Source organism: Procambarus clarkii, chromosome 67 (genome assembly GCF_040958095.1).
Source record: "Procambarus clarkii isolate CNS0578487 chromosome 67, FALCON_Pclarkii_2.0, whole genome shotgun sequence".
NCBI classification, from domain to species: domain Eukaryota; kingdom Metazoa; phylum Arthropoda; class Malacostraca; order Decapoda; family Cambaridae; genus Procambarus; species Procambarus clarkii.
This window is the reverse complement of record NC_091216.1, coordinates 21734772-21756083: the sequence shown is the minus strand read 5'-3', so window position 1 is coordinate 21756083 and position 21312 is coordinate 21734772. Positions and strand designations below refer to the sequence as shown.

The window sequence follows — 21312 nt, the reverse complement described above, 5'->3', positions numbered from 1 at the left end:
ATATATACACACACACACATACAGGGTATATATGTAATTTTTTTAAAGCTTAAATCTTATAATTGCACATAGTGCACATTTTTCCTTTAAATATTGCTGAACATGTGGAAATCACTCTTGTTGTTAAAGGCTTGATGATTCATAGCATGGCCACCTTGCATGCCCAGACAAAGGATGGCGATGCACCAGAAATGGTCCACATCTTTTCACTAAAGCCCTGGAAGGAAACTACAGGATCCAGGAGTTTTTCCAAATATGGCAAAAGATTGATGAGGTCTTTCTTGTCAAATGATGTTTCCCTAGAATGGGCGGGGGCTCTTTTTTTTTTAAATGTGTCACCTTAAATCATCTCCAGGCAATCTGAGCATCTGGGCCAATCACTCTCAAGAGATTGGAGTGGTTTAAGAGTTAATTGTTTAACTTGAAATTTATCGGACACTTTATTTTCAGATCCAGGAGCACTCTTGAAAAAAGCAGCAATGGAAAGTTACTGTCCTATTCTTCGCCAGAGACAGGAGGAGGTGCTCAAAACAGAGGAGTATCATCTCCATACCAACCTTCAAATGGAAGTCAAGGCAGGAGTCCACTAACTCCCATGAGCAATTTAAAGTTGCTAACTCGCATAGCATCAATGGAGGAGTCATTAACAAGTAAAAAAGTTTTATTTCAAAACCAAAGTATTAGTGATAAAAAGAGTCAGTGCTCCTCAAATGTGGAATTCTTGGCTGCCTCTAATGCTACAACCAAAAACGTGTCATCATTTCGACGCCACAATAGCGAGTGTTTAGGTCAGAGTCCAAGACATTTGACCAGATCCACCAGTACTTTTCGCAAACACCCTACGAATACTGATTACCCTAGACTGAGCTCCCCTGGAAATCTTGTCACAGAAAATATGGGTAATCTCCCTTCAGTGGATGAAACCACCTGTAATCGTTCATCTGAGGGATCCCGAAAAGATAAATCATTAGGTGTATTAAGTGAAAAGTAGGTAGAAAAATTCTTCTCTATTATACTTTTGCTATAACTTTTACTTGAAATATGATTTTTCCCATAATAATGTCTTTATTTTATAGTTTAAAAATTGACATTTTCTTTCTTTCATACAAAGATTCTTGGAACACTTTCCAATGGAAGTGTCTTTTTTGGAAACTCCTCGACGTCTAGTCATTGATGAAGTGGCGTTAATGCTAGGTACAGAGCGGCGGCGGGTGTATGACATTATCAATGTTTTGGAGAGCCTTAGCATGGCTGCCCGTGTACAGAAGAACATGTACCATTGGATGGGGAAACTGCATCTTCAGGAAACTCTGGCACGTCTGAAGGCTCTTGGTCTCAAGCTGGATGTTGGTACTCACCTCCAAGCACTTCAGCACTTAGATAATGATTTTAAAGTGAGTTACATTTTTAAACTTTAGATTGTATTTTGTTGGTTTCATAATCATTGTTATCCCATTCTCACTTTTATGAGGTAAGAATATATTTGCCTGGAGAAGATATAAAAAATAAAGAAAATGGTTAAAGATTTGAAAGTACTATATAGTACTGTAGTTATGAAAAAAACTGTAAGCCAGTATGGCTATACTGTATAGCACTGCCTATTTTACATATTATTGAGGAGGCTCTAGATTTAATTCAGGATGCCAATTTGAGAGTAGAAAGACAAAATGTGTGATGTCCAGGAAGGCAAATATGCTTAAGACCTTAGAGGAAAAAATGACTCGAAGAAACGGCAGGAAAGTCAAATTTCCATCATCTTGGAAATCGGGGAATTCAACAAGGAGGTGAACAACTATTACTGGTACAATGCAGTTTGAGTAATAAGGTGCAGGTCTGAGGTTCTATCAAGTCCCAACAAACTTTCAGCAACAGAAGCAAGATTACTTTGATAGGTAACATTTGATACTAAGCAATTTATTGGTTTTGGCTGTCGATCTATAATATCTCTTTAAAGCAGCAGATTGCTTTATGAACACTCAAATCCATTCCAAGTCCTATTTGACATCATGGCTACTGTCAAGTAGTATCTTGACCAAAGTGCTACTGTTTCGCACCTGGCTGCTCCCCAGATGTACACCGGAAGGTAGTGCCCTTATCAACACCAGGTCACCAGCCATAAGCCTTCTTATATTCTGACTGATACTAAGAGAAACTGTGCAAAGGGGACTAGAGAAAAAATAAGAGCATCAAAGTATATTATCAGAAAGTAGCTTTTCATACATGCCTAATGGTGTATCTAGAAACTCCTGAGAAGGTACATATCGACAAAGGCGTGAGTTGACCACTAGACGCCCCGAACTCAGAAGTTGGAATTAAACATCAAGAAGAGTGCATTAAGTGGCAGACTTGTGAAGAGCATGTCATCAAGGATACACCTGTGGCTAAATCAAATTGACCAGTCTGTGAGGATTAAGAGGGATAACACTTGAGTATCTAGAAGCCTGGAGATACAGCTGTAGGCTGCCACAGAACAGAAGTGTACAGTGCAACCACCAAGTTCAGGAGTATTATTCAAGACTGGTTCTAAATTCAGATTCTAGATTCATGCATGTCTAGGATTATAGGCAATTTTGGCTGTTTTGCTAGTACAGTACTGTACTGGGAATCGAAAAGTGGAGGGCACAAGAAGCCTTAAATCATAAAAATCAACATGAAAGTCCAAGGAAGAAGAGATGCAAGGAACAGACGAGTTGCTGTCACAGTAATATCTCCATGATTTAATGGTGAATTGCTATCGTATTGTGATATTTCCATAAATGTTGAATATCTCATAATATAATACAATATTTCTATTAATGAGTGGTGAGCTGTTGTAATAGTGTAATATTTCATGACTTATTCATAACTAAACTTTCCTGCAGTTCCCTAAATGCATCAAGACCAATTCAGGTGGAGATGGAGAAAAGGTGGACACTAGAAGAGAGAAGTCACTTGGCATCCTGTGCCAGAAATTCCTGATGCTCCTATTGGTCAGTCCACAAGTAAGTCAGTCTGCTTCTTGTGTGCCATATTTCTCCCTCTTTCTTTTTATCTCCAGTCTGTTGCTTCCCTTCTCTACAGAAGTTAGAAATAGGCAGTTCATAATGAGTAAATAAATACTATTATTAATTGTGTGTGTATAAGCTTTTTTCTGGCTTGTTTTAATATAAGCCCCATTTTTATTTAAATTTGTTTTGTCTTATAAACTTTGGTCATTTCTTATTTATATATTAATTCTTTTTCATTTCAGCCACACATTATTTCTCTGGAAAGTGCTGTGCGAATACTTATAGGAGAAGTTGGAGAAGATGGAGAGCGACTGAGAACAAGAGGAAGACGGCTTTATGATATTGCCAATGTATTGACATCTCTGGGACTTGTGAGGAAAGTTCCCACAGCCAAGGCTTTTCAATATGTTGGTCCAGCAGTAGAGGTCACAGGCAGTCATGATGGTGAGTGCTGCTCATTTGTTTTGTGTAGGGTATTTAGCTTGGTATCTACATAGTTACATCGTGTACTTTTGTTATACAGTACTTTACTGTGGAGTGTTAATTCTAGCAGCTCCCATAAACTAGCTTGATTTTAAAAAATAGTAGAGGACTGTGCATGTTATATTTCTGAGAAGGCATGTCGGATCTTTTATGGTTCACTCAGGATTCATATCGCTTCTCAGGTTCTTTTGCTATACTTTCTCAGTTATTACAGGCTACTGTGCAAGCATCTGCTATGGTGACCTTGCTGTTAGTTCTGCTTTTGACAATGGTGATGACCGTAGTAATGTAGATAATTGTGCACAACCCTCTTATTAGCTTTGGTGTTAGTTATAGTTTACTTTAGTTAGTGTAGTGATACTTTCCTCCCTTTTGGGATGAATGTTGCCTCACAACAGTGATAAAGATGATTCAAAAATCTTATTGAGCTTTGGTAATGAGATGGACATGGGTACCTTAGTTTGTCATTGCTCTAGCCTGCAGTATTTCACTAAAATACTGTATTTTTAGCTTAATACATAGTTGTATCATAAGTAGAATTTTGTTTACCTAGTAGAACGTGATAAATACTTGAGATTCACTGTAAGCAATGTTTTGGGTGCTGTCAGAAGGTCCTGGAACAAAAGCTGTCAGAACAAAAGGTATTGTCAGACACAGTGTGATATGATTTAAATAGTTCTCAGGTTGTGAAATAAAGTTATTAATAAGATTTTTGAGTATAAAGACTAAAGGATAAAGCTGGAGATTCTATTGAATGAAATTATAAAATACCTATGCCAGAGAAGCAGATGGAATGCTGTTTGATGTCAAACTGATGATCAAGTGTCAATAGTTATTTTCTTCTCAGATACACTGGGCGTGCTGCAACGCCACTCGCTTCTCCCATCATGTCTCGGGAACTTTGGTGGTAAAGAGAACATTAATTCTCTTGGTGACCACGATGTCACTCCCTCAAATATAGCTCAACGTGTGCAGAAACGAGGGCGACCACGAAAACTCTCTGCAGATTTTTCAGCCTCTACATTACCAGGTAAGTAGACCAATGAATTTGAGTGGCCTAAGTGAGCACTATATAACTAGCCGTATATATCTTTGATTCTTTACTTCCCCTCAGAACTCCACTCCAAGCAGTAACCTTGAAAGAAGTCAGTAGAATTTCCTATCTCAACACACACAACTCATTCATTACTTATCCCATTTCCCACTTTGATGGATGCCCAGACATAAGTACACTGCAATACAGGTTGCTGCTCAAGACAGCAAGACTAGTGTCCTCTGTTTAGGATCTGCTACAGTCAAGACAGATTTATATTACACACAAGTGCATTTTGGAAATTTTCAAACTGTCCCCACCAGTTTATATTGGTACTTTGAAGACGTTTAAGAATATTACTCAATTCAGTCCAGAATGTAGCCATTCTTTACATTAATTCAAAAGTCTTTCCATGCTCAACTTGGCAATACAGAGATCATTATAACCCAGTGGTAACACTAACTGCCACCAAATAGCTGCACTGACAAAAATAAAGATGTCCGGTCCAACCTTCCTATATTTCACCTGAATCCAAAGCTAAGGAAAACCCATCTCCAAGTACAAAACAGCCATTGAATGAAGTTTTGTATATATGCACTGACACCTCCAAAATCTGGATATCGTTTTGTAGGGCAACCAATGCGGCTTGTATACAACCTTTTCTGGGGAGAGCCCCTTCAGCTCCGTGGAGTTAACCGGGCTGATATGAATGTATTAGACCCTGGTATCAGTCTAAGCAAATGGAGTTCTAGGCCTACTGGGGACCACGAGCCAGAACCTGGTCCCCTCAGAGAGGCACAAGGAGCAATGGCCTATAGAAACCCCTGTGTGGTTGGAAGCATTCTATGTCTGCCATTGACCGGGGTCAGTCACCCAGAAAGGTAAGTGCCCCAAAACAAACAACTATGCTGGTTAAGAAATTGCTACTGAAAGCCGAACTAGTGGACAGAACTCCCCAAATGAAAATGAGAAAATGAGCATGATGTCACCCAACCCGTTCTCGCAAATTCGTAAAGTCAATATTGACTTATTAACTACGTGCATAGGTGATATACTAAACATAATAGATACCCCTAAAAAGATTCATAGAAAACACCGACCTTACCTAACCTTGTTAGTATCTTAAGATAAGCATCTTATTGCTTCGTAATTACAATTATTCCTTAACCTATACCTATTATAGGTTAGGTAATAATTGTAATTACGAAGCAATAAGATGCTTATCTTAAGATACTAACAAGGTTAGGTAAGGTCGGTGTTTTCTATGAATCTTTTTAAGGGTATCTATTATGTTAAGTATGTCACCTATGCACATATTTAATAAGTCAATATTGACTTATTAAATTTGCGAGAACGGGTTGTGTCACCACATCACCACGGTGCTGTCTGCACAGCTTCCCCCTCCTTGGGGGGGAAGGGGGAGCCCCAGACCCCTTCTGCCAGCTATCCACACCCCATTTCTGTGACTGATGTAAGGCTGGCAGGTCGTGTGACTCTGGCTCCAAATTTCCAGTCTTGTGCCTTTTGTGTGGTGCTATCTTCGGTGGTGCACGAGCCAGGAGTATATTCTCCAGTACTTAGGCTGCATGGGGCTTGGGGCCATCTTCCACAAGTCACCTTGGGGGCTACATCCATAAGGTCTTTTGCTGCTCGGTGATTGACTGCCGTCAGCTGGGGTGTTTCCTTCACTCCAGTTTACCTCTGGGTTGGGGGTAGTATTTGTCACTGGTTTTGGCGCAGGGTACTGTGCAGCTAGTTGTAACCTCTCATAGAGGTTGGCTCTGTTCCGCCTGGGTATGTTGTCCTCTTGCAGGGTTTTTCTTTTGTTTTTGTTTTCTTGCCTGGTGGGGGTCTGCCCCTTGGTTTTGGTCTCATCCTCTTGTATCTTGGTGGTTCCCCGCTAGGCCCCCGTGAATGTACACAGGGACCAGCTTTAGCAGTTTGTTGGTGTTTTTGGGTGCTGGTTAACAGTACCTTGCCTGGGCTTTCCTGAGCGTGACTTTTCATCTCAGGAAACTGGAAAACCTTGTGGGGGCATGTGGGTCTGATGGAAGTGACCTTGGGGTCCCCTCTCGCCTTGTGCGAGTTTGAGGGTTGCTTGGTCTATTTACTTTGAGGTGATGTTCACTGTTTATGCCTCCATCATGCTGCCTGCTGGGTTGGTGACACCTTTGACCTGCGGTCCTACGAGTTTTGTTGCATATTTGTGACTCTGTACACCCAGTCCACTAATAATTCTATTCAGGTGCTGGCAGCTCGGGCATTGCATGCTCATTTTAGGTTGCTGCAACACACTAGGTTGGTTGCTGACCGGAAAGTTCCAAGGCTGCCCCGTTTTAGTTATAGGGACCCGGACTTGGAAATGTTAGTCGCTTCGACTTTGATTCAATCCACGCCCCCTCGTCCTTCCCTTGCTGTGGTTCGTCCTGGTTCTTTACCCCCCCTGCTTCCGGCTCCGAAACGTCTGAGGGTTTCGGAGTCGGATCAGGGTTTAGTTGGTTTCGAAACTCGGCGGTCTCTAGGAATGCCACTTCCTGGGTGGTGATGGAGGCTTCATGCTCTCCTCCGGCGCTTGGGTTTCTGCTTTTTCGGTCCTGGTGGTAGGTTTGTTCAGTTGCTGCCGTCGTCTTCTTTTCTGGTGAAGAATGAGACTGCTGCTTTCTGGAGGGGTCCTTGGGTTGTTGATGCTTGGTTGGGTAGGCCGAGGGTGTATCATGTGTCCGGTGGTGGTTCTCCGCCGTTACGTGCATGCCATGACTATTGTCGCCGGGGACGTGCTTTGGGTTGATGCAGTTTCCCTTCTTCCCTGATCCAGGTTTTGTGTCTTCCAGGTAGTCCTCAGGGTTATTGACATTCGGGCGCGGGGCTTTTAGGGGTCAAACAGGGGCCCCTGGCCGCTCACTACCTTGTCAATGTTGCAGGGTAGCGAGTTGCAGCCAGTTGTCTCAACTTAGAGTTGAGGAGCGAGTGTGAACCGCCTCCCGGGTAATCCCTCTTATTTTTGTCTTTGGGCAAGTAGCTCCGGGAAACCGATGGGGCTACCCCCAGAAAACCAACATTGAATGTAATGAAACCCCATTTTCTGGGTGAGACCCGGAGACTCCCCAGCAACCCTCCCTCCGGTCGGCGGTTTTTAATATTTTTTTTTTTTTTTTTTTTTTTTTTTTACATCCAGCCTCAGAACTAGGGTGTGGATAGCCAGTGTGGAGGTCTGGGGCTCCCCCTTCCCTCCGCCCGGGGAGGGGGGGAAGCTGCACAGACAGCGGTGCAGTGACATGGTGATGTCATACTCGTTTGCTTGTTTTCATTTGGGGAGTTCTGTCCACTAATTCGGCTTTCAGTAGCAATTTCTTAACCAGAATAGGGGTTTGTTTTGGGGTACTTAACTTTCTGGGTGCCTGACCCAGTCGATGGCAGACATGAAATGCTTACAACCACAATCTATAGGTTTCTATAGGCTATGAACTATGAAAAAAAAAAATGAAAAAATTTGAAAAAAGAACAAAAAGGTAGGATGCAGGTAGGTAGGTAGGATGCAGGTAGCATCAGGTAGGATGCTCCATTATAACAATCTTTCTTTGTTTGAAATGTGTTCAATTTGTTTTGTATTTTTCATTTATTTATTAATAATGGAGCAGCCTACCTGACAAACACTGAACGGACCTTTATGGCATTTGTCTTTTTCAAATTTGTTCATTTTTTTTTTTAAAGAAACATGGAGCAGCTTACCTGACAAACACCGAACAAACCTTTTTGACATTTGTTCTTTATTCAATTTTTTAATTTTTTTTTTATTCTACAAAAAAAAGGGCAATGCTTTGCAACATTACAGCAGTCATGTCTTTACATCCCAGCATCATTAGCATCTTTAAACAAAACAAAAAAGTTACTTGCATTGTTGGAGGCGTCCGTTAGCGAGCAGCGAGAATGCACCATGTGGTTTTCTCGTTAATCTAACCAGCGCTCGTCAATCGAAACAAATTGTCGGCGATCGGCGTGCTTGTTATTCAAAATGTTCGTAAATTGAGGTGCTCGTCACTCGAGGTTCCACTGTACTGTATTGACATAAATGCTGGTTCCCAAGGTGACATTATCTGACGAGCAGTATGGCAGAGCCACCCTGCCTCTTCCTGTCCCTGGCATCCCTGGGCTTGCTGTAATATTTCTCCTATATCCAAAAGTTCTATCTCAACTCAGTTTTTATAAAAAAATTGTTTCTTCAGTAAAATGTTATATAAGCAACAAAATAATATCTTGATTTTACCAACTTTGGATTATTTGTAGCTGCTAAGCGGCCCAAAATTCAGAGAACACGCAGTGAGGATGCCGTCACCTCTAAGCAATCGACGAAGTTTGCACGCCACCCTTCACTCCATGATATCTGCCAGGTTTGTGTTCTTGTCCATTAATTTAATATTTCGGGTAACATACACTCCTGCCTCTTAAGTGGGAACTTCTCAGAGAACGCAAGTCTTACTCAGGTTGTCTGGGTACTATACTGGGTACTACTTGTATAGCTCTCTACAAACTATCACACAGGATTATGTTGCGGATCTTATAGGAGAAATAGAATTCATTCTGAGATTAAGCTTTTTATTACTTTAATAATTAGGTTTACCTGGCAAGGTTATCTTATAGTTATGTTTAATTTCTGAGGAAAGCTTCTTAGCTGTTTCTTAGCTGGAATACTGTATCTGATACCCGTTATGGTATCGGACATTCCCAGGCTGTGTTGACTTAAGTGCTACAGTGAGAAGTATCCTTGCTAATGGGATGATCACAAGTTAAGGAGGGAAAGCACTGGATATTAATCAATTCAACATAGAAGCAACTTTTCTACTTCCGTGTTAAAAGTTTCTTCTGGTCAAAGTACAGGAACCCAACCAGTTGGGGAGGGTAGGATTTTTTACCTCATTTTTATTTGTAAACTAATACATTGGTAAGTTTTATTATATGGTGCATTTGGGTACCATTAAATCTGGCCTGGTCCACCATTTGATTAATCACTTGTGATACCAAGGAAGGGACCCAGAATTGGAACCTGCAAGCACCTAGTTCGAGATGGCAGTTTGGGATTGACCTCTGCACAGTTGTCTAGAATGCAGGAGTCTACTTGTGCTTTTTTTGTCTATCCTTTGTTTTATGGGAGACAGCACTGACTCAGTCTTCAAGGGTCCCTCTGTTATGAGAGAGATATAAGGTTTCTGAGGAAAGACCTTGGTTGCCTTTTGGTTCATATTGTTTTTCTGGGTGGGTTATATTTTGTATCCTGCTCAGTTGGACCTAATTACTACTCGCACTATACAAGTTATAACTACAGTATATTAATTGTGACAGTAGTACTTAAGTGTATATTTTAATGTTTGGAAAAGGATTTGCATAAAATATGTTTAATGAATTTAGGATTTCTACTAAGTTTTTATCTCTCTTGTTAAATATTTTCTAGGTGGCAGAGGTAGAGCGAGAGAAGCTGTTGCAGAAGGAGTGCCTCCTACGGTCACACTCAAATAATGAAGTACCTTCCTACACGTCTTCTGGGTTGTTCACACTAGAAAAAGTTTGTGTTGCGCTACTGATGTATCTTAAATTCTTTAGACATGTAAATTTACTTCTCTGTTGGGGGGCAGGCCCATTGACTCCCTGAAGCTATCCAAACTGATGTATGCAATATTAGTTTGGTGTCATCAATCCCTCGAGTTTCGTGTGCCTACCTGAGACCAGAGCCAGAACCTGGTCCACTCAGAGAGGTGCAGGGAGCAATGGTCATATGAGCACTCTAATTTTAGAGTTTGTCATGTCTGCCATTGACCGGGGATAACACCAGAAAGGTAGGCGAAACAACACAAACCTCAAACTGGTTAAAATTGCAACCTACGTCCGAACAGAGCCAAAGAACTCCCCTTAGAATAAAACAATGAAACAAGCAAATCATCATCCAACTAGTGTGCCCACTTGTTAGTACCCTCCCCCTCCCCCGACGGGGGGGAAGGGGAGCCCACTCAGGCGAGCCAGCTACTCCACCCCTCAGTTCCTTGACTGATGTGCCAGTGTCAACACGTCTCCTCTGGCCTCGATATATTGACTGACTTTGCCAGCTTTGTATGGTGTGGTGGCTAGATGTTCTCTGGTATGCTGGGGTGCATGTGCCTAGGGTTCCCTTCCCTAGATGCCCGGTAAGTACATCCCTTGCGTTCTAGGGTTAGCTTCCCTGGGACATTCGGTTCTCACTCCAGTTTGATGGCTTCATCGCTAGGCGTTGTTCTCACCCTTTGGGTACATTGGGGGTCTTGGGCTTTCTGTTTTGCCCCGGGTTGTGAGTGTTTTTTTTGCTGGGTGGGGCACACTGCAGCTGGCGCAGCCTGCAAACAGCGGCGGCTGATGATTTTCTCTGACGACTGGTTTGTTTGTGTGTTGCTTAGTTTTTTTATTTTTATTTGTTTATGGCATATTCCCTTACTTTTGATGGAGGAGGTAAGGATGATAAATGTCAGAATATTACTAAATTCGATGATTTTTAGCACAAAACAAAATAGGTCTGCCTAGCTTCCCATTAGGCCAGCCTAGGTTGTTGGTGGTCCTCCTCTGTTGCCCCGAGGTTTCACAGTGATTTTCAGTTCTCAGTTTGCCTGCAACAGACAGAGGTTATTGGCTTAGCTAGCCCCAGTGCCTAGGCTTCCAGTAGGGCTAATATACCTACGGGCTCTGGAAAACCCCGTTGGGCTCAGGGGTACCAGGGATGTGTCTTTTGAGCCCTGTTTCACCTTGTGTGATGATGAAGGTTGTTTGTGGCCCTACCTCGTGGTGACGCTCATCCATCCTGCCTCCGCCATGCTGCCTGTTGGGTCAGCGACACCTACGACCCTGAGTCTTGTGGAATTTGTTCTCTGCTTCTTACAGTTTACCCATTTCTTGTCTGACGATGTTAGGGGTCAGGCAGCACCTTCGTTGCATGCTAGGTATTCTTTGTTGCAACGAGCCAGGTTGGTTGCCTGGTTTTAAGCCCCGGAGCTGCCCCACTTGGGTTTTAGGGACCAGGATTAAAGGGCATTGGTTAGTTCAGCCATGGTTCAGTCTGCACCAGTGCTTCCTTTCCAGGAGGGTGTAGTTCGCCCTGCTCCTACTCCCCTGCTTCCGGCTCCCAAACGTTCGAGTATTTTGGGGCCGGGGCGGGGTTTAGTTTGGGCTGAAATTCTGGTAGCTTTGGAGATTGCCCCTTCCAATTCTGGGACAGAGGTTGAACCCTCCCTCTGGTCGGCAGTTTTCATCATTCTATGAACTGAGGGGTGGAGTGGCTGGCTCGCCTGAGTGGGCTTCCCCCTTCCCCCTGTCGAGGGAGGGGGGGTACTAACAAGCGGGCACACTAGTTAGATGACAATTTGCTTGTTTCATTGTTTAATTTTGGGGGAGTTCTTTGGCTCTGTTTGGCCGTAGGTTGCAATTCTAACCAGTTTTAGGTTTGTATTGTTTTGCCTACCTTTCTGGTGGTATCCCCAGTCAATCACAGACATGACAAACTCTAAAGGTAGAGTGCTCATATGCCCATTGCTCCTTGTGCCTCTCTCAGTGGACTAGGTTCTGGCTTCGGTCTCCGGTAGACACACACAACTCCAGGGACTGATGACACCAAACTAATATGCACACGTCAGTTTTGATACCTTCAGGAAGCCTCCGGGACTCGCCCAGAAAATGGCGTTTCATTACAGTCAATGCTGGTTTTTTTACATTGACAGTATACAATGTTTTGTGATGCTCATCATCAACAAACATGTTCACATAGTTCTGTATTCTTTCTGGTAGATTGTATATATATAGACAATGAACATTACTGGTGCAATAACTGAATCCTGTGGTACTCTGCTAGTAATACATCTCCAGTCAGATACATTGCCTGTGATTACCACCCCTCATCTTTGTCAGAAAAAAATTCATCCCATGTCAGCAGTCTTCTTGTCACCACTCCAGCATGTGCTGGTTTCCAGAACAGCCTCTTGAGTGGGACTGTCAAAAGCATTTTTTTAGGTCCAGATAATACAGTCAACCCAACAATGTGTTTCCTGTAAAATTTGTGATTCTGTCATAAAACTAAGTAGATTTGTTACACAGGATTTTCCTGCTGAAAAGTCATACTGTTATTGTATCATGTCTCTCTGTGGATGATTACTAAATCAAGAAGTATAGTAGTTATAGGATAGCTTATAGTAGCTGCAAGTAGTCTAATTATACCAGTACATAAATGAATATCTGAATCAATATTTTTTTACAGACAAAAATGCCTGTCACAAAGGGTGAATTGAAAGCAATAGGTCCAAGCCATAACTCGGTCATCTCCCTTCAGCGTCGTCTCATGTCCCGCACCAAGATACCTGCAGCTCTCACTTTCCAAGGCACTAGTGCTAATGCCAATAATATAGGCAAATGTTCAGCACAGGCTAAAGATGAACAAGGATCTGTAGCTCTATCAAACGTAGTGGGACAAGATGGAGACCAAACATTATTCTCGTATCGTCAAACCTTGCAGGTACTATATTTAGAAAATGGGGTTGCCAGGAAGGCTGTAGCTGTAGGTAAATAAAAAATATAATATTTTCACTGAATTTGTGGTTGATTCCTGTAAGTATTGTATTTCATAACATTCTCTTGTATAACAATTAACTTATATTGGTGTAGGGCTATGTCCATCATCTGCCCATCACTATGTGATACAATCAGTCCTGTATCCTGTGTGATAACGAGTGTGTTTAAGTGGGCTGGGAGTTTGTTTTCCAAAACTTCTTCCCATGAAAATAAAATTTATTACATCTGTAAAGATGCTGGCCCTACATTTTTAGGGTGGCTTGGACAGCTGTGTAAAATGTTAGAGGCATAAATAAAGAGACGTGAAGCTAAATAGAGGCATAAATAAGGTGGCGAGAAGCTGAAAATTGTGAAAGTTTTAAAGGGAGGAAACCTTGATGTGCTGAGTTGGTGTTTGTGGCAGACAAAGCAGAGATGAAGTGAGAACAGAGGGGAATGGAGTTAATGTTATAAGAGCAGGCTTTGAAGAGAATGAGATCAAGGAAGAAATAGACTTAGAAAAAATGTGTTGAAGCAATGAATGACTTCATGTTGTAGTTTTTGATGGGGGGGGGGTTCTATAAATAATTAAATTGATATTATTGTACAGTAGTTGTACAGTAACTACTGTACAATACTGTACAGTAGTTACAGAATAATGATGCTGGGCAATTTGAAAGATAAAGTAGGACTAGGTAATTACCTAAGTGTAATTACCTAAGTGTAGTTACAGGATGAGAGCTACGCTCGTGGTGTCCCGTCTTCCCAGCACTCTTTGTCATATAACGCTTTGAAACTACTGACGGTCTTGGCCTCCACCACCTTCTCACTTAACTTGTTCCAACCGTCTACCACTCTATTTGCGAAGGTGAATTTTCTTATATTTCTTCGGCATCTGTGTTTAGCTAGTTTAAATCTATGACCTCTTGTTCTTGAAATTCCAGGTCTCAGGAAGTCTTCCCTGTCGATTTTATCAATTCCTGTAACTATTTTGTATGTAGTGATCATATCACCTCTTTTTCTTCTGTCTTCTAGTTTTGGCATATTTAATGCTTCTAACCTCTCCTCGTAGCTCTTGCCCTTCAGTTCTGGGAGCCACTTAGTAGCATGTCTTTGCACCTTTTCCAGTTTGTTGATGTGCTTCTTAAGATATGGGCACCACACAACAGCTGCATATTCTAGCTTTGGCCTAACAAAAGTCATGAACAATTTCTTTAGTATATCGCCATCCATGTATTTAAATGCAATTCTGAAGTTAGAAAGCATAGCATAGGCTCCTTGCACAATATTCTTTATGTGGTCCTCAGGTGATAGTTTTCTATCTAGAACCACTCCTAGATCTCTTTCTTTATCAGAATTCTTTAAAGATTTCTCACATAATATATAGGTTGTGTGGGGTCTATGTTCTCCTATTCCACATTCCATAACATGACATTTATTAACATTAAATTCCATTTGCCAAGTGGTGCTCCATATACTTATTTTGTCCAGGTCTTCTTGAAGGGCATGACAGTCATCTAAATTTCTTATCCTTCCTATTATCTTAGCATCATCAGCAAACATGTTCATATAATTCTGTATACCAACTGGTAGATCATTTATGTACACAATAAACATCACTGGTGCAAGAACTGAACCCTGTGGTACTCCACTTGTGACATTTCTCCATTCTGATACATTGCCTCTGATTACTGCCCTCATTTTTCTATCAGTCAGAAAATTTTCCATCCATGATAGAAGCTTACCTGTCACCCCTCCAATATTTTCCAGTTTCCAGAACAACCTCTTATGTGGAACTCTGTCGAAAGCCTTTTTTAGGTCCAGATAGATGCAGTCAACCCAACCATCTCTTTCCTGTAATATCTCTGTGGCTCGATCATAGAAACTGAGTAAATTCGATACACAGGATCTTCCAGATCGAAAACCATACTGTCTGTCTGATATTATATCATTTCTCTCTAGGTGTTCTACCCATTTAGTTTTGATTAGTTTTTCCAATACTTTCACTATTACACTTGTCAATGATACAGGTCTATAATTGAGGGGGTCTTCCCTGCTGCCACTTTTGTAGATTGGAACTATGTTAGCCTGTTTCCACCCGTCTGCTACGATTCCTGTACACAGGGATGCCTGAAAGATCAGGTGAAGTGGAATGCTGAGCTCAGATGCACATTCTCTCAGAACCCATGGTGAAACGCCATCTGGGCCAGCTGCTTTGTTCTTACCGAGCTCCTTGAGCATTTTTTCCACTTCGTCTCTAGACACCTCTATGTGTTCTATGTTGTTCTCTGGAATTCTTATTGTATCTGGTTCCCTAAAGATTTCATTTTGTACAAACACACTTTGGAACTTTTCGTTTAGTGTTTCACACATTTCCTTTTCATCTTCCGTGAATCTATTTCCCATTTTCAACCTCTGAATATTATCCTTTACCTGCAATTTGTTGTTTATGAATTTATAGAATAGACCTGGTTCTGTTTTACATTTGTCCGCAATCCCTTTTTCAAAATTTCTTTCTGCCTCTCTCCTCACTGCCGTGTAGTTGTTTCTTGCATCTTTGTATCGCTGGTATGTTTGGGGGTTCGGCCTCTTCCTGTATTGATTCCATTTTTGTGTCTTTCGGTCTCTAGCCCTCTCGCAATTTCTATTGAACCAATCCTGTTTCCTAGTTCTGCATCTCTGTTTTGGTATAAATTTTTTTGTGCCTTTATCATATATTTCACAAAACTTGCCATACATCTCATTCACTTCCTTGCCTAGCATCAAGTCTGTCCAATTATACTCACTAAAAAAATTTCTAAGGTCACCATAATGTCCTCTCCTGAAGTCTGGTTTTTCAACTGCTTCAACCTCCTTATTTTCTTCCAGCTTATAACGCATTGCATACTTTATTCCCAAAAAGACATGGTCACTTTTACCCAAGGGAGGAAGGTACTGAATGTCAAATATCTCTTCCTCCTTCCTGGTAAATATCAAATCTAGCATGGAGGGAATGTCCCCTTCCCTCATCCTCGTAGCTTGTTTAACATGTTGATACAAGAATGTTTCCAGGATGAGGTCTACAAATTTACAGGTCCAAAAATCTTCTGTTTTAGCTTCATATGCTTCCCAGTCTATGGATTTCAAGTTGAAGTCACCGACTATCAACAGTCGTGATCTATCGTTATCCGCTCTCGCTATAATCTCTCTCATTATTGTTATAAGACCTTCACGTTTACTATCTAGCTCCTCCTTTGACCATGTGCTGCTTGGCGGTGGACTATATGCATTTATCATCATTAGTTTATCATCCTCATAGCAGATCTCTAGTGCTATTATGTCAACTTCTTGTGGATTGGCAGTCATTATTTCCTTCACCTTTAGGTGTTCTTTTACCAGCACAGCAACGCCACCGCCTTTCCTAATTTTTCTGTCCCGTCTCCAAATTGAGTATCATGAGAATTGAGTATAGGTCATGAGAATATGGTGATCTCCCAGGGATGAATGACAGTGGCAGTAGATTGAAAGATTGGTGCAGTGAAGGAAAAACCTGTAAATTTAAATTCAAAATTTGTGGGCTAGTACCTCATTGGTTCAGTGGAGTTTGTTACTTACAACACCAGGATATAATTGCACTCAACAAGCTTTTGGTGTCTATCTCAGCACACCACACCCACTCCTTCCTCCTACACCCACCTCTCCCATGATAACCACTCCTCCTGCCTACACCCACCCTCCATCCTACACCCACCCTCCATCCTACACCCACCATAACCACCCCTCCCATCTACACCCACCATAACCACCCCTCCCATCTACACCCACCATAACCACCCCTCCCATCTGCACCCACAATAACCACCCCTCCCATCTGCACCCACAATAACCACTCCTTCCATCTGCACCCACCATAACCACCCCTCCCATCTGCACCCACCATAACCACCCCTCCCATCTACACCCACCATAACCACCCCTCCCATCTGCACCCACAATAACCACCCCTCCCATCTGCACCCACAATAACCACTCCTTCCATCTGCACCCACCATAACCACCCCTCCCATCTGCACCCACCATAACCACCCCTCCCATCTACACCCACTATAACCACCCCTCCCATCTACACCCACCATAACCACCCCTCCCATCTACACCCACCATAACCACCCCTCCCATCTGCACCCACAATAACCACCCCTCCCATCTGCACCCACAATAACCACCCCTCCCATCTGCACCCACAATAACCACCCCTCCCATCTGCACCCACAATAACCACCCCTCCCATCTGCACCCACAATAACCACCCCTCCCATCTGCACCCACCATAACCACCCCTCCCATCTGCACCCACCATAACCACTCCTCCCATCTGCACCCAACACAGCCATCTATTGAACTTGCATCCACCACCATCACATCCCACCTGCACCCATTTCTCCCACTCTACTCCTGCTATATCCCTCCCACCATAACCTCAAATCCTCATTGCATGTATATTAATATAGTAATTACCTAAGTGTAGTTACAGGATGAGAGCTACGCTCGTGGTGTATGTGTGTGTGTGTGTGTGTGTGTGTGTGTGTGTGTGTGTGTGTGTGTGTAATTACCTAAGTGTAGTTACAGGATGAGAGCTACGCTCGTGGTGTCCCGTCTTCCCAGCACTCTGTCATATAACGCTTTGAAACTACTGACTAGTTTCTACTAGACAAAACTAGTGTGTGTGTGTGTGTGTGTGTGTATAAATAAATATAATATAATATAATATAATATAATATAATATGGAGAAGAATGTTATGGTACTGTATATATTTTTAGGAATATTCAGTATACATTTTGAAGTATGCCTTCTTCAGTTAACTGTGATGGAAGTATGTTTACTGTTATCCTTTCTTATACTGTCTTGTTTGATATTTATTTAATGCTTAGATTTGTCACTGTAGATGATGTGGACTTTTCTGGGGGAAGCCTCTTCGACTTCCCAGAGCTATTCAGGCTGAGATGTATATCCCTAATCTTTGGCATCGGTCAGTGTGAATGGAGTTCTAGGTCTACCTGGGACCACGAGCCAGAACTTGGCTTGTTCTTGGCTTGACCAGAACTTGGAGGTGCCCATAGACCTCCGCGCCGGCGATCCACCCTGTAGTTCTTCGGCTGATGTGATTGGTCATGTGTCTCCAGTTCCAGACTGTGTTGTGCTGTACCTTGGGTCCAGTACTGCTCTTACGGTGGCGTGCAAGCTGGGAGTAATATTCACAAGTACTCGGGTTGCATGTGCTTAGGGTTCCCTTCCCTTAGTGCCCTGTAAGTACAGTACCGCCCTTGGGGGCTTGGGGTTATCTTCCCCAAGTCACCTTGGGGTCTACCTCTGTTGGTCTTTCCCTACTCAGTGATTAACTGCCCGAGTGTGTTGGGGGGTTTCCTTCTTTGCTACGGCCTTTTCTTTGTGCTCCTTTTCCAGAAAGTACATTTTTGTTTAAGTGCAGTACATGTCCTGAGTAGTTCTCATATATTACTCGGTGACGCGTGCGTCGTTCTGCCCTGCTTCTGTGGGTTGCGGGGTCTCTGTTTTTTACTTCGCGTCTCGTGATTCGGCTCGTGGTGCTCGTTTTCCTCGTTGGCCTCTGCCTGGTCCCTGGCTCTTTAAGTTTTCGTCTCCATTTTGTCCTTGCTGTTTGCGGAGTCTGAGGTTCGGCAGTTTCTGTAAGCGTTTTTTTCTTGTTGTCATCTGTTATCAGACTTGTTGGTCTTTTAGAGGTCCTGGGGGTGTTCCTCCCAGACGGGGCGTTTCTGCTCGCCTGGGTTTGTTCTTTCCTTGCTTGCCGGGTTTGGGTTCCTGGTTCCCTGGCGGACATTTCTTCTGGTTCCTTGCCAGCCTTGGTTTCAGGCGCTGTTTGCTCGGTGTCCACACCTAGGGGTTTTCCCACGGCTCCGCCTCTTTCAAATGATCTGTCCGGTCCGGTCCGTGAAAGGGCTAGTTCAGTCTTCTCCTCGAGTCTTCAAGTCTGGTAATTCTGACTCGAGTCTCTCTCCATCTTTTTGGTGATCAGGTGACTTTGTTGATGGTGTCCCACCTGCGTGCTTCATCTTGGCTGTGGTATGGGGTTTTGCTGGCAGTCCTTCCTTTTCTTTTTGTCTCTTCATAGGGATCCTTCGTCTTTATTGACGTGATCTTGTCCTTCTCTCATGGAGGTTTGGGACCGTTGTCTTGACACAAACTGTCGCCTCGTACCGTGGGGCGTTGGCGGAGCCGCTGCAGCTTGCTTTCGGTATTGATGTTACTTCTGCACCGTTTCACAAGCTGCCTTAGGCGTTGTTTCACCTACGGCCTGCTCATGCACCGCCTGAGCCGTTCTGGTCTTTGGACAGAGTGCTCTCGTTTCTGTCTTCGCCTCGGTTTGTTGTGGCCCCTTCGGATCAGGATTGTTTCCCCAAAGCTCTTTTCTTGTTGGCATATGCCTCTGGGGGTCAGGTTGGGGAGCTTCATGCTCTCCTCCGGCACAGGGGTTTCTGCTCTTTTAGTCGTGGTGATAAGTTTGTTTGTTTGCAGCCATCTCCTTTTCTGGCGAAGAATGAGACTGCTGCTTTCCGGAGGGGTCCTTGGGTTGTTGCTTGGTTGGTCAGGCCGGGGGTGCATCGTGTATTGTGTCCGGTTGCGGCTCTGCTGTTATTTGTGCAGCACGGCCTCTGTGGCTGGGAATGCGCTTTGGGTTGATCCGGTTTCCCTTCTTCCCTGTTCTCGGGTTCGGGTCTCTCGGGTTGTCTGCAGGGTTATTCGATCTAGCCAGCCTGCGGTCTATTCCCGTGTCCACGTCTTATGTAAATTTGCTGCGCCTGATGCTGTCTTCGGCAACATGGGTTGACATTCGGGCACGGGGATTTGGCAGTCGAACAGGGTCTTTGCCGCTTGCTACCTTGTCAATGTCCCTGGTAATCGTAGGGCCTGCATTGCATTGGGTGAGCGGTTGAAGCCAGTTGTCTCGGTTTCACGTTGAGGAGTGAGGACTGACTGCCACCCGGGGCGCCTACCTTTCTGGGTGCCAGATCCGGTCGATGGCAGACATAGAATGCTCTCAACCACACAGGGGTTTCAATAGGCCATTGTTCCCCGTGCCTCTGTTGAGGGGGCCAGGTTCTGGCTCATGGTCCCTGATAGGTAAAAATTCCGTGCACATTGACTGATGCCAAAAAGTTATATCCATTCAGCCTGGATAGCTCTGAGGAGCCTCCGGGACTCGCCCAGAAAATGGCGTTTCATTACTTTCAACGCTGTTTTTTTTTCTGACAGGAATATAGAGCTTTCCAGGATGATGCAAGAAAAATCACTACATCATCACTTAGTTTGCCAAATACAAAAGTTTGTGCAAGTAGCCAAAACTTAAACGCTTCTGCCAGGGTGACGGTGATTGGTGGGTCCTCTACACACTCTGGTCCTCAGCTCGGCTCAGGTGGTCCTTGTACTCCTGCTGGTTCAAAGAGTATGCAAGTGATCAAGGTCATCACTAGGACTGGAGGAGTGAGCCAGAAGGAATCATCTGCGGTCATCACAGTTCTACCAACAGTGCAGATGTGCAGCCAGAGCACAGATACATCAAAACCTGCTATGCATGTTAATCGTGGGTTTCAGCAGTTGTCAACAGGAATCTATAGTAATGGGCAAAAGTTGATAGGGTCAAATGATCCTATGGTTGACAGAGTCACTCATGATTCAAGACAAAACATCTACAGCCCTTACACTATTTACACAATATCAAATAATCATGTTGGTCAAAGAGCTTTTGGAGGCATAAGCTCAGCACAAAATACCACAGTTACCTATCCTCTGAGGTATAGTACACCACCACCTTGTGATAACTTCTCAGGTGATCACATGTCTCGGCCATCATTAACTGGTTTAGGCAACCAGGTACCTCTGAATGCTGGTCATCTCCATCCAAATGTCATTACTGGACCAAACAGTTTAACTGGTTGTGATCAAACAAGGTAAGATTTACAGTTTCTTTGATACAATAAAACTTTTGTTTTGTATTGATATTTACTGGTGAGTGATTTCCTCTGGAGTTACCATGAAAACGCTACAAATAGGTGGTGCCAGAGAGTCACATCAGTAACTTTTTTTATTATCAAGTCTGCAGGCAGTTATGGGTTGTAGATGGTAACACTTTCCATTTCTCACTAAAGTATTAAGAAAATGGTATCCTTATTTACTGAAGGCAAAGAAAAGGGCTTATGTTGACAGTGTGCTAGATAATTTATTTCTTTAGCCCCTTCCGT

The 21312-nt window shown here is 43.1% G+C and overlaps 1 protein-coding gene across 7 annotated transcripts in view; it reads left to right on the top strand.

Moving 5' to 3' along the window:
- LOC123767697 (uncharacterized) overlaps positions 1–21312 on the top strand; it is a 52584-nt gene that overhangs the window by 23992 nt on the left and 7280 nt on the right. For all 7 annotated transcript variants that reach the window (XM_045757599.2, XM_045757601.2, XM_045757604.2 and 4 more), the window contains exons 4-12: positions 451–987; positions 1112–1394; positions 2862–2981; positions 3230–3431; positions 4318–4500; positions 8788–8891; positions 9950–10060; positions 12767–13021; positions 20327–21021. In XM_045757599.2, the coding sequence (XP_045613555.2) occupies positions 451–987; positions 1112–1394; positions 2862–2981; positions 3230–3431; positions 4318–4500; positions 8788–8891; positions 9950–10060; positions 12767–13021; positions 20327–21021 (2490 nt within the window). The remainder of the gene's footprint in view (positions 1–450; positions 988–1111; positions 1395–2861; positions 2982–3229; positions 3432–4317; positions 4501–8787; positions 8892–9949; positions 10061–12766; positions 13022–20326; positions 21022–21312) is intronic.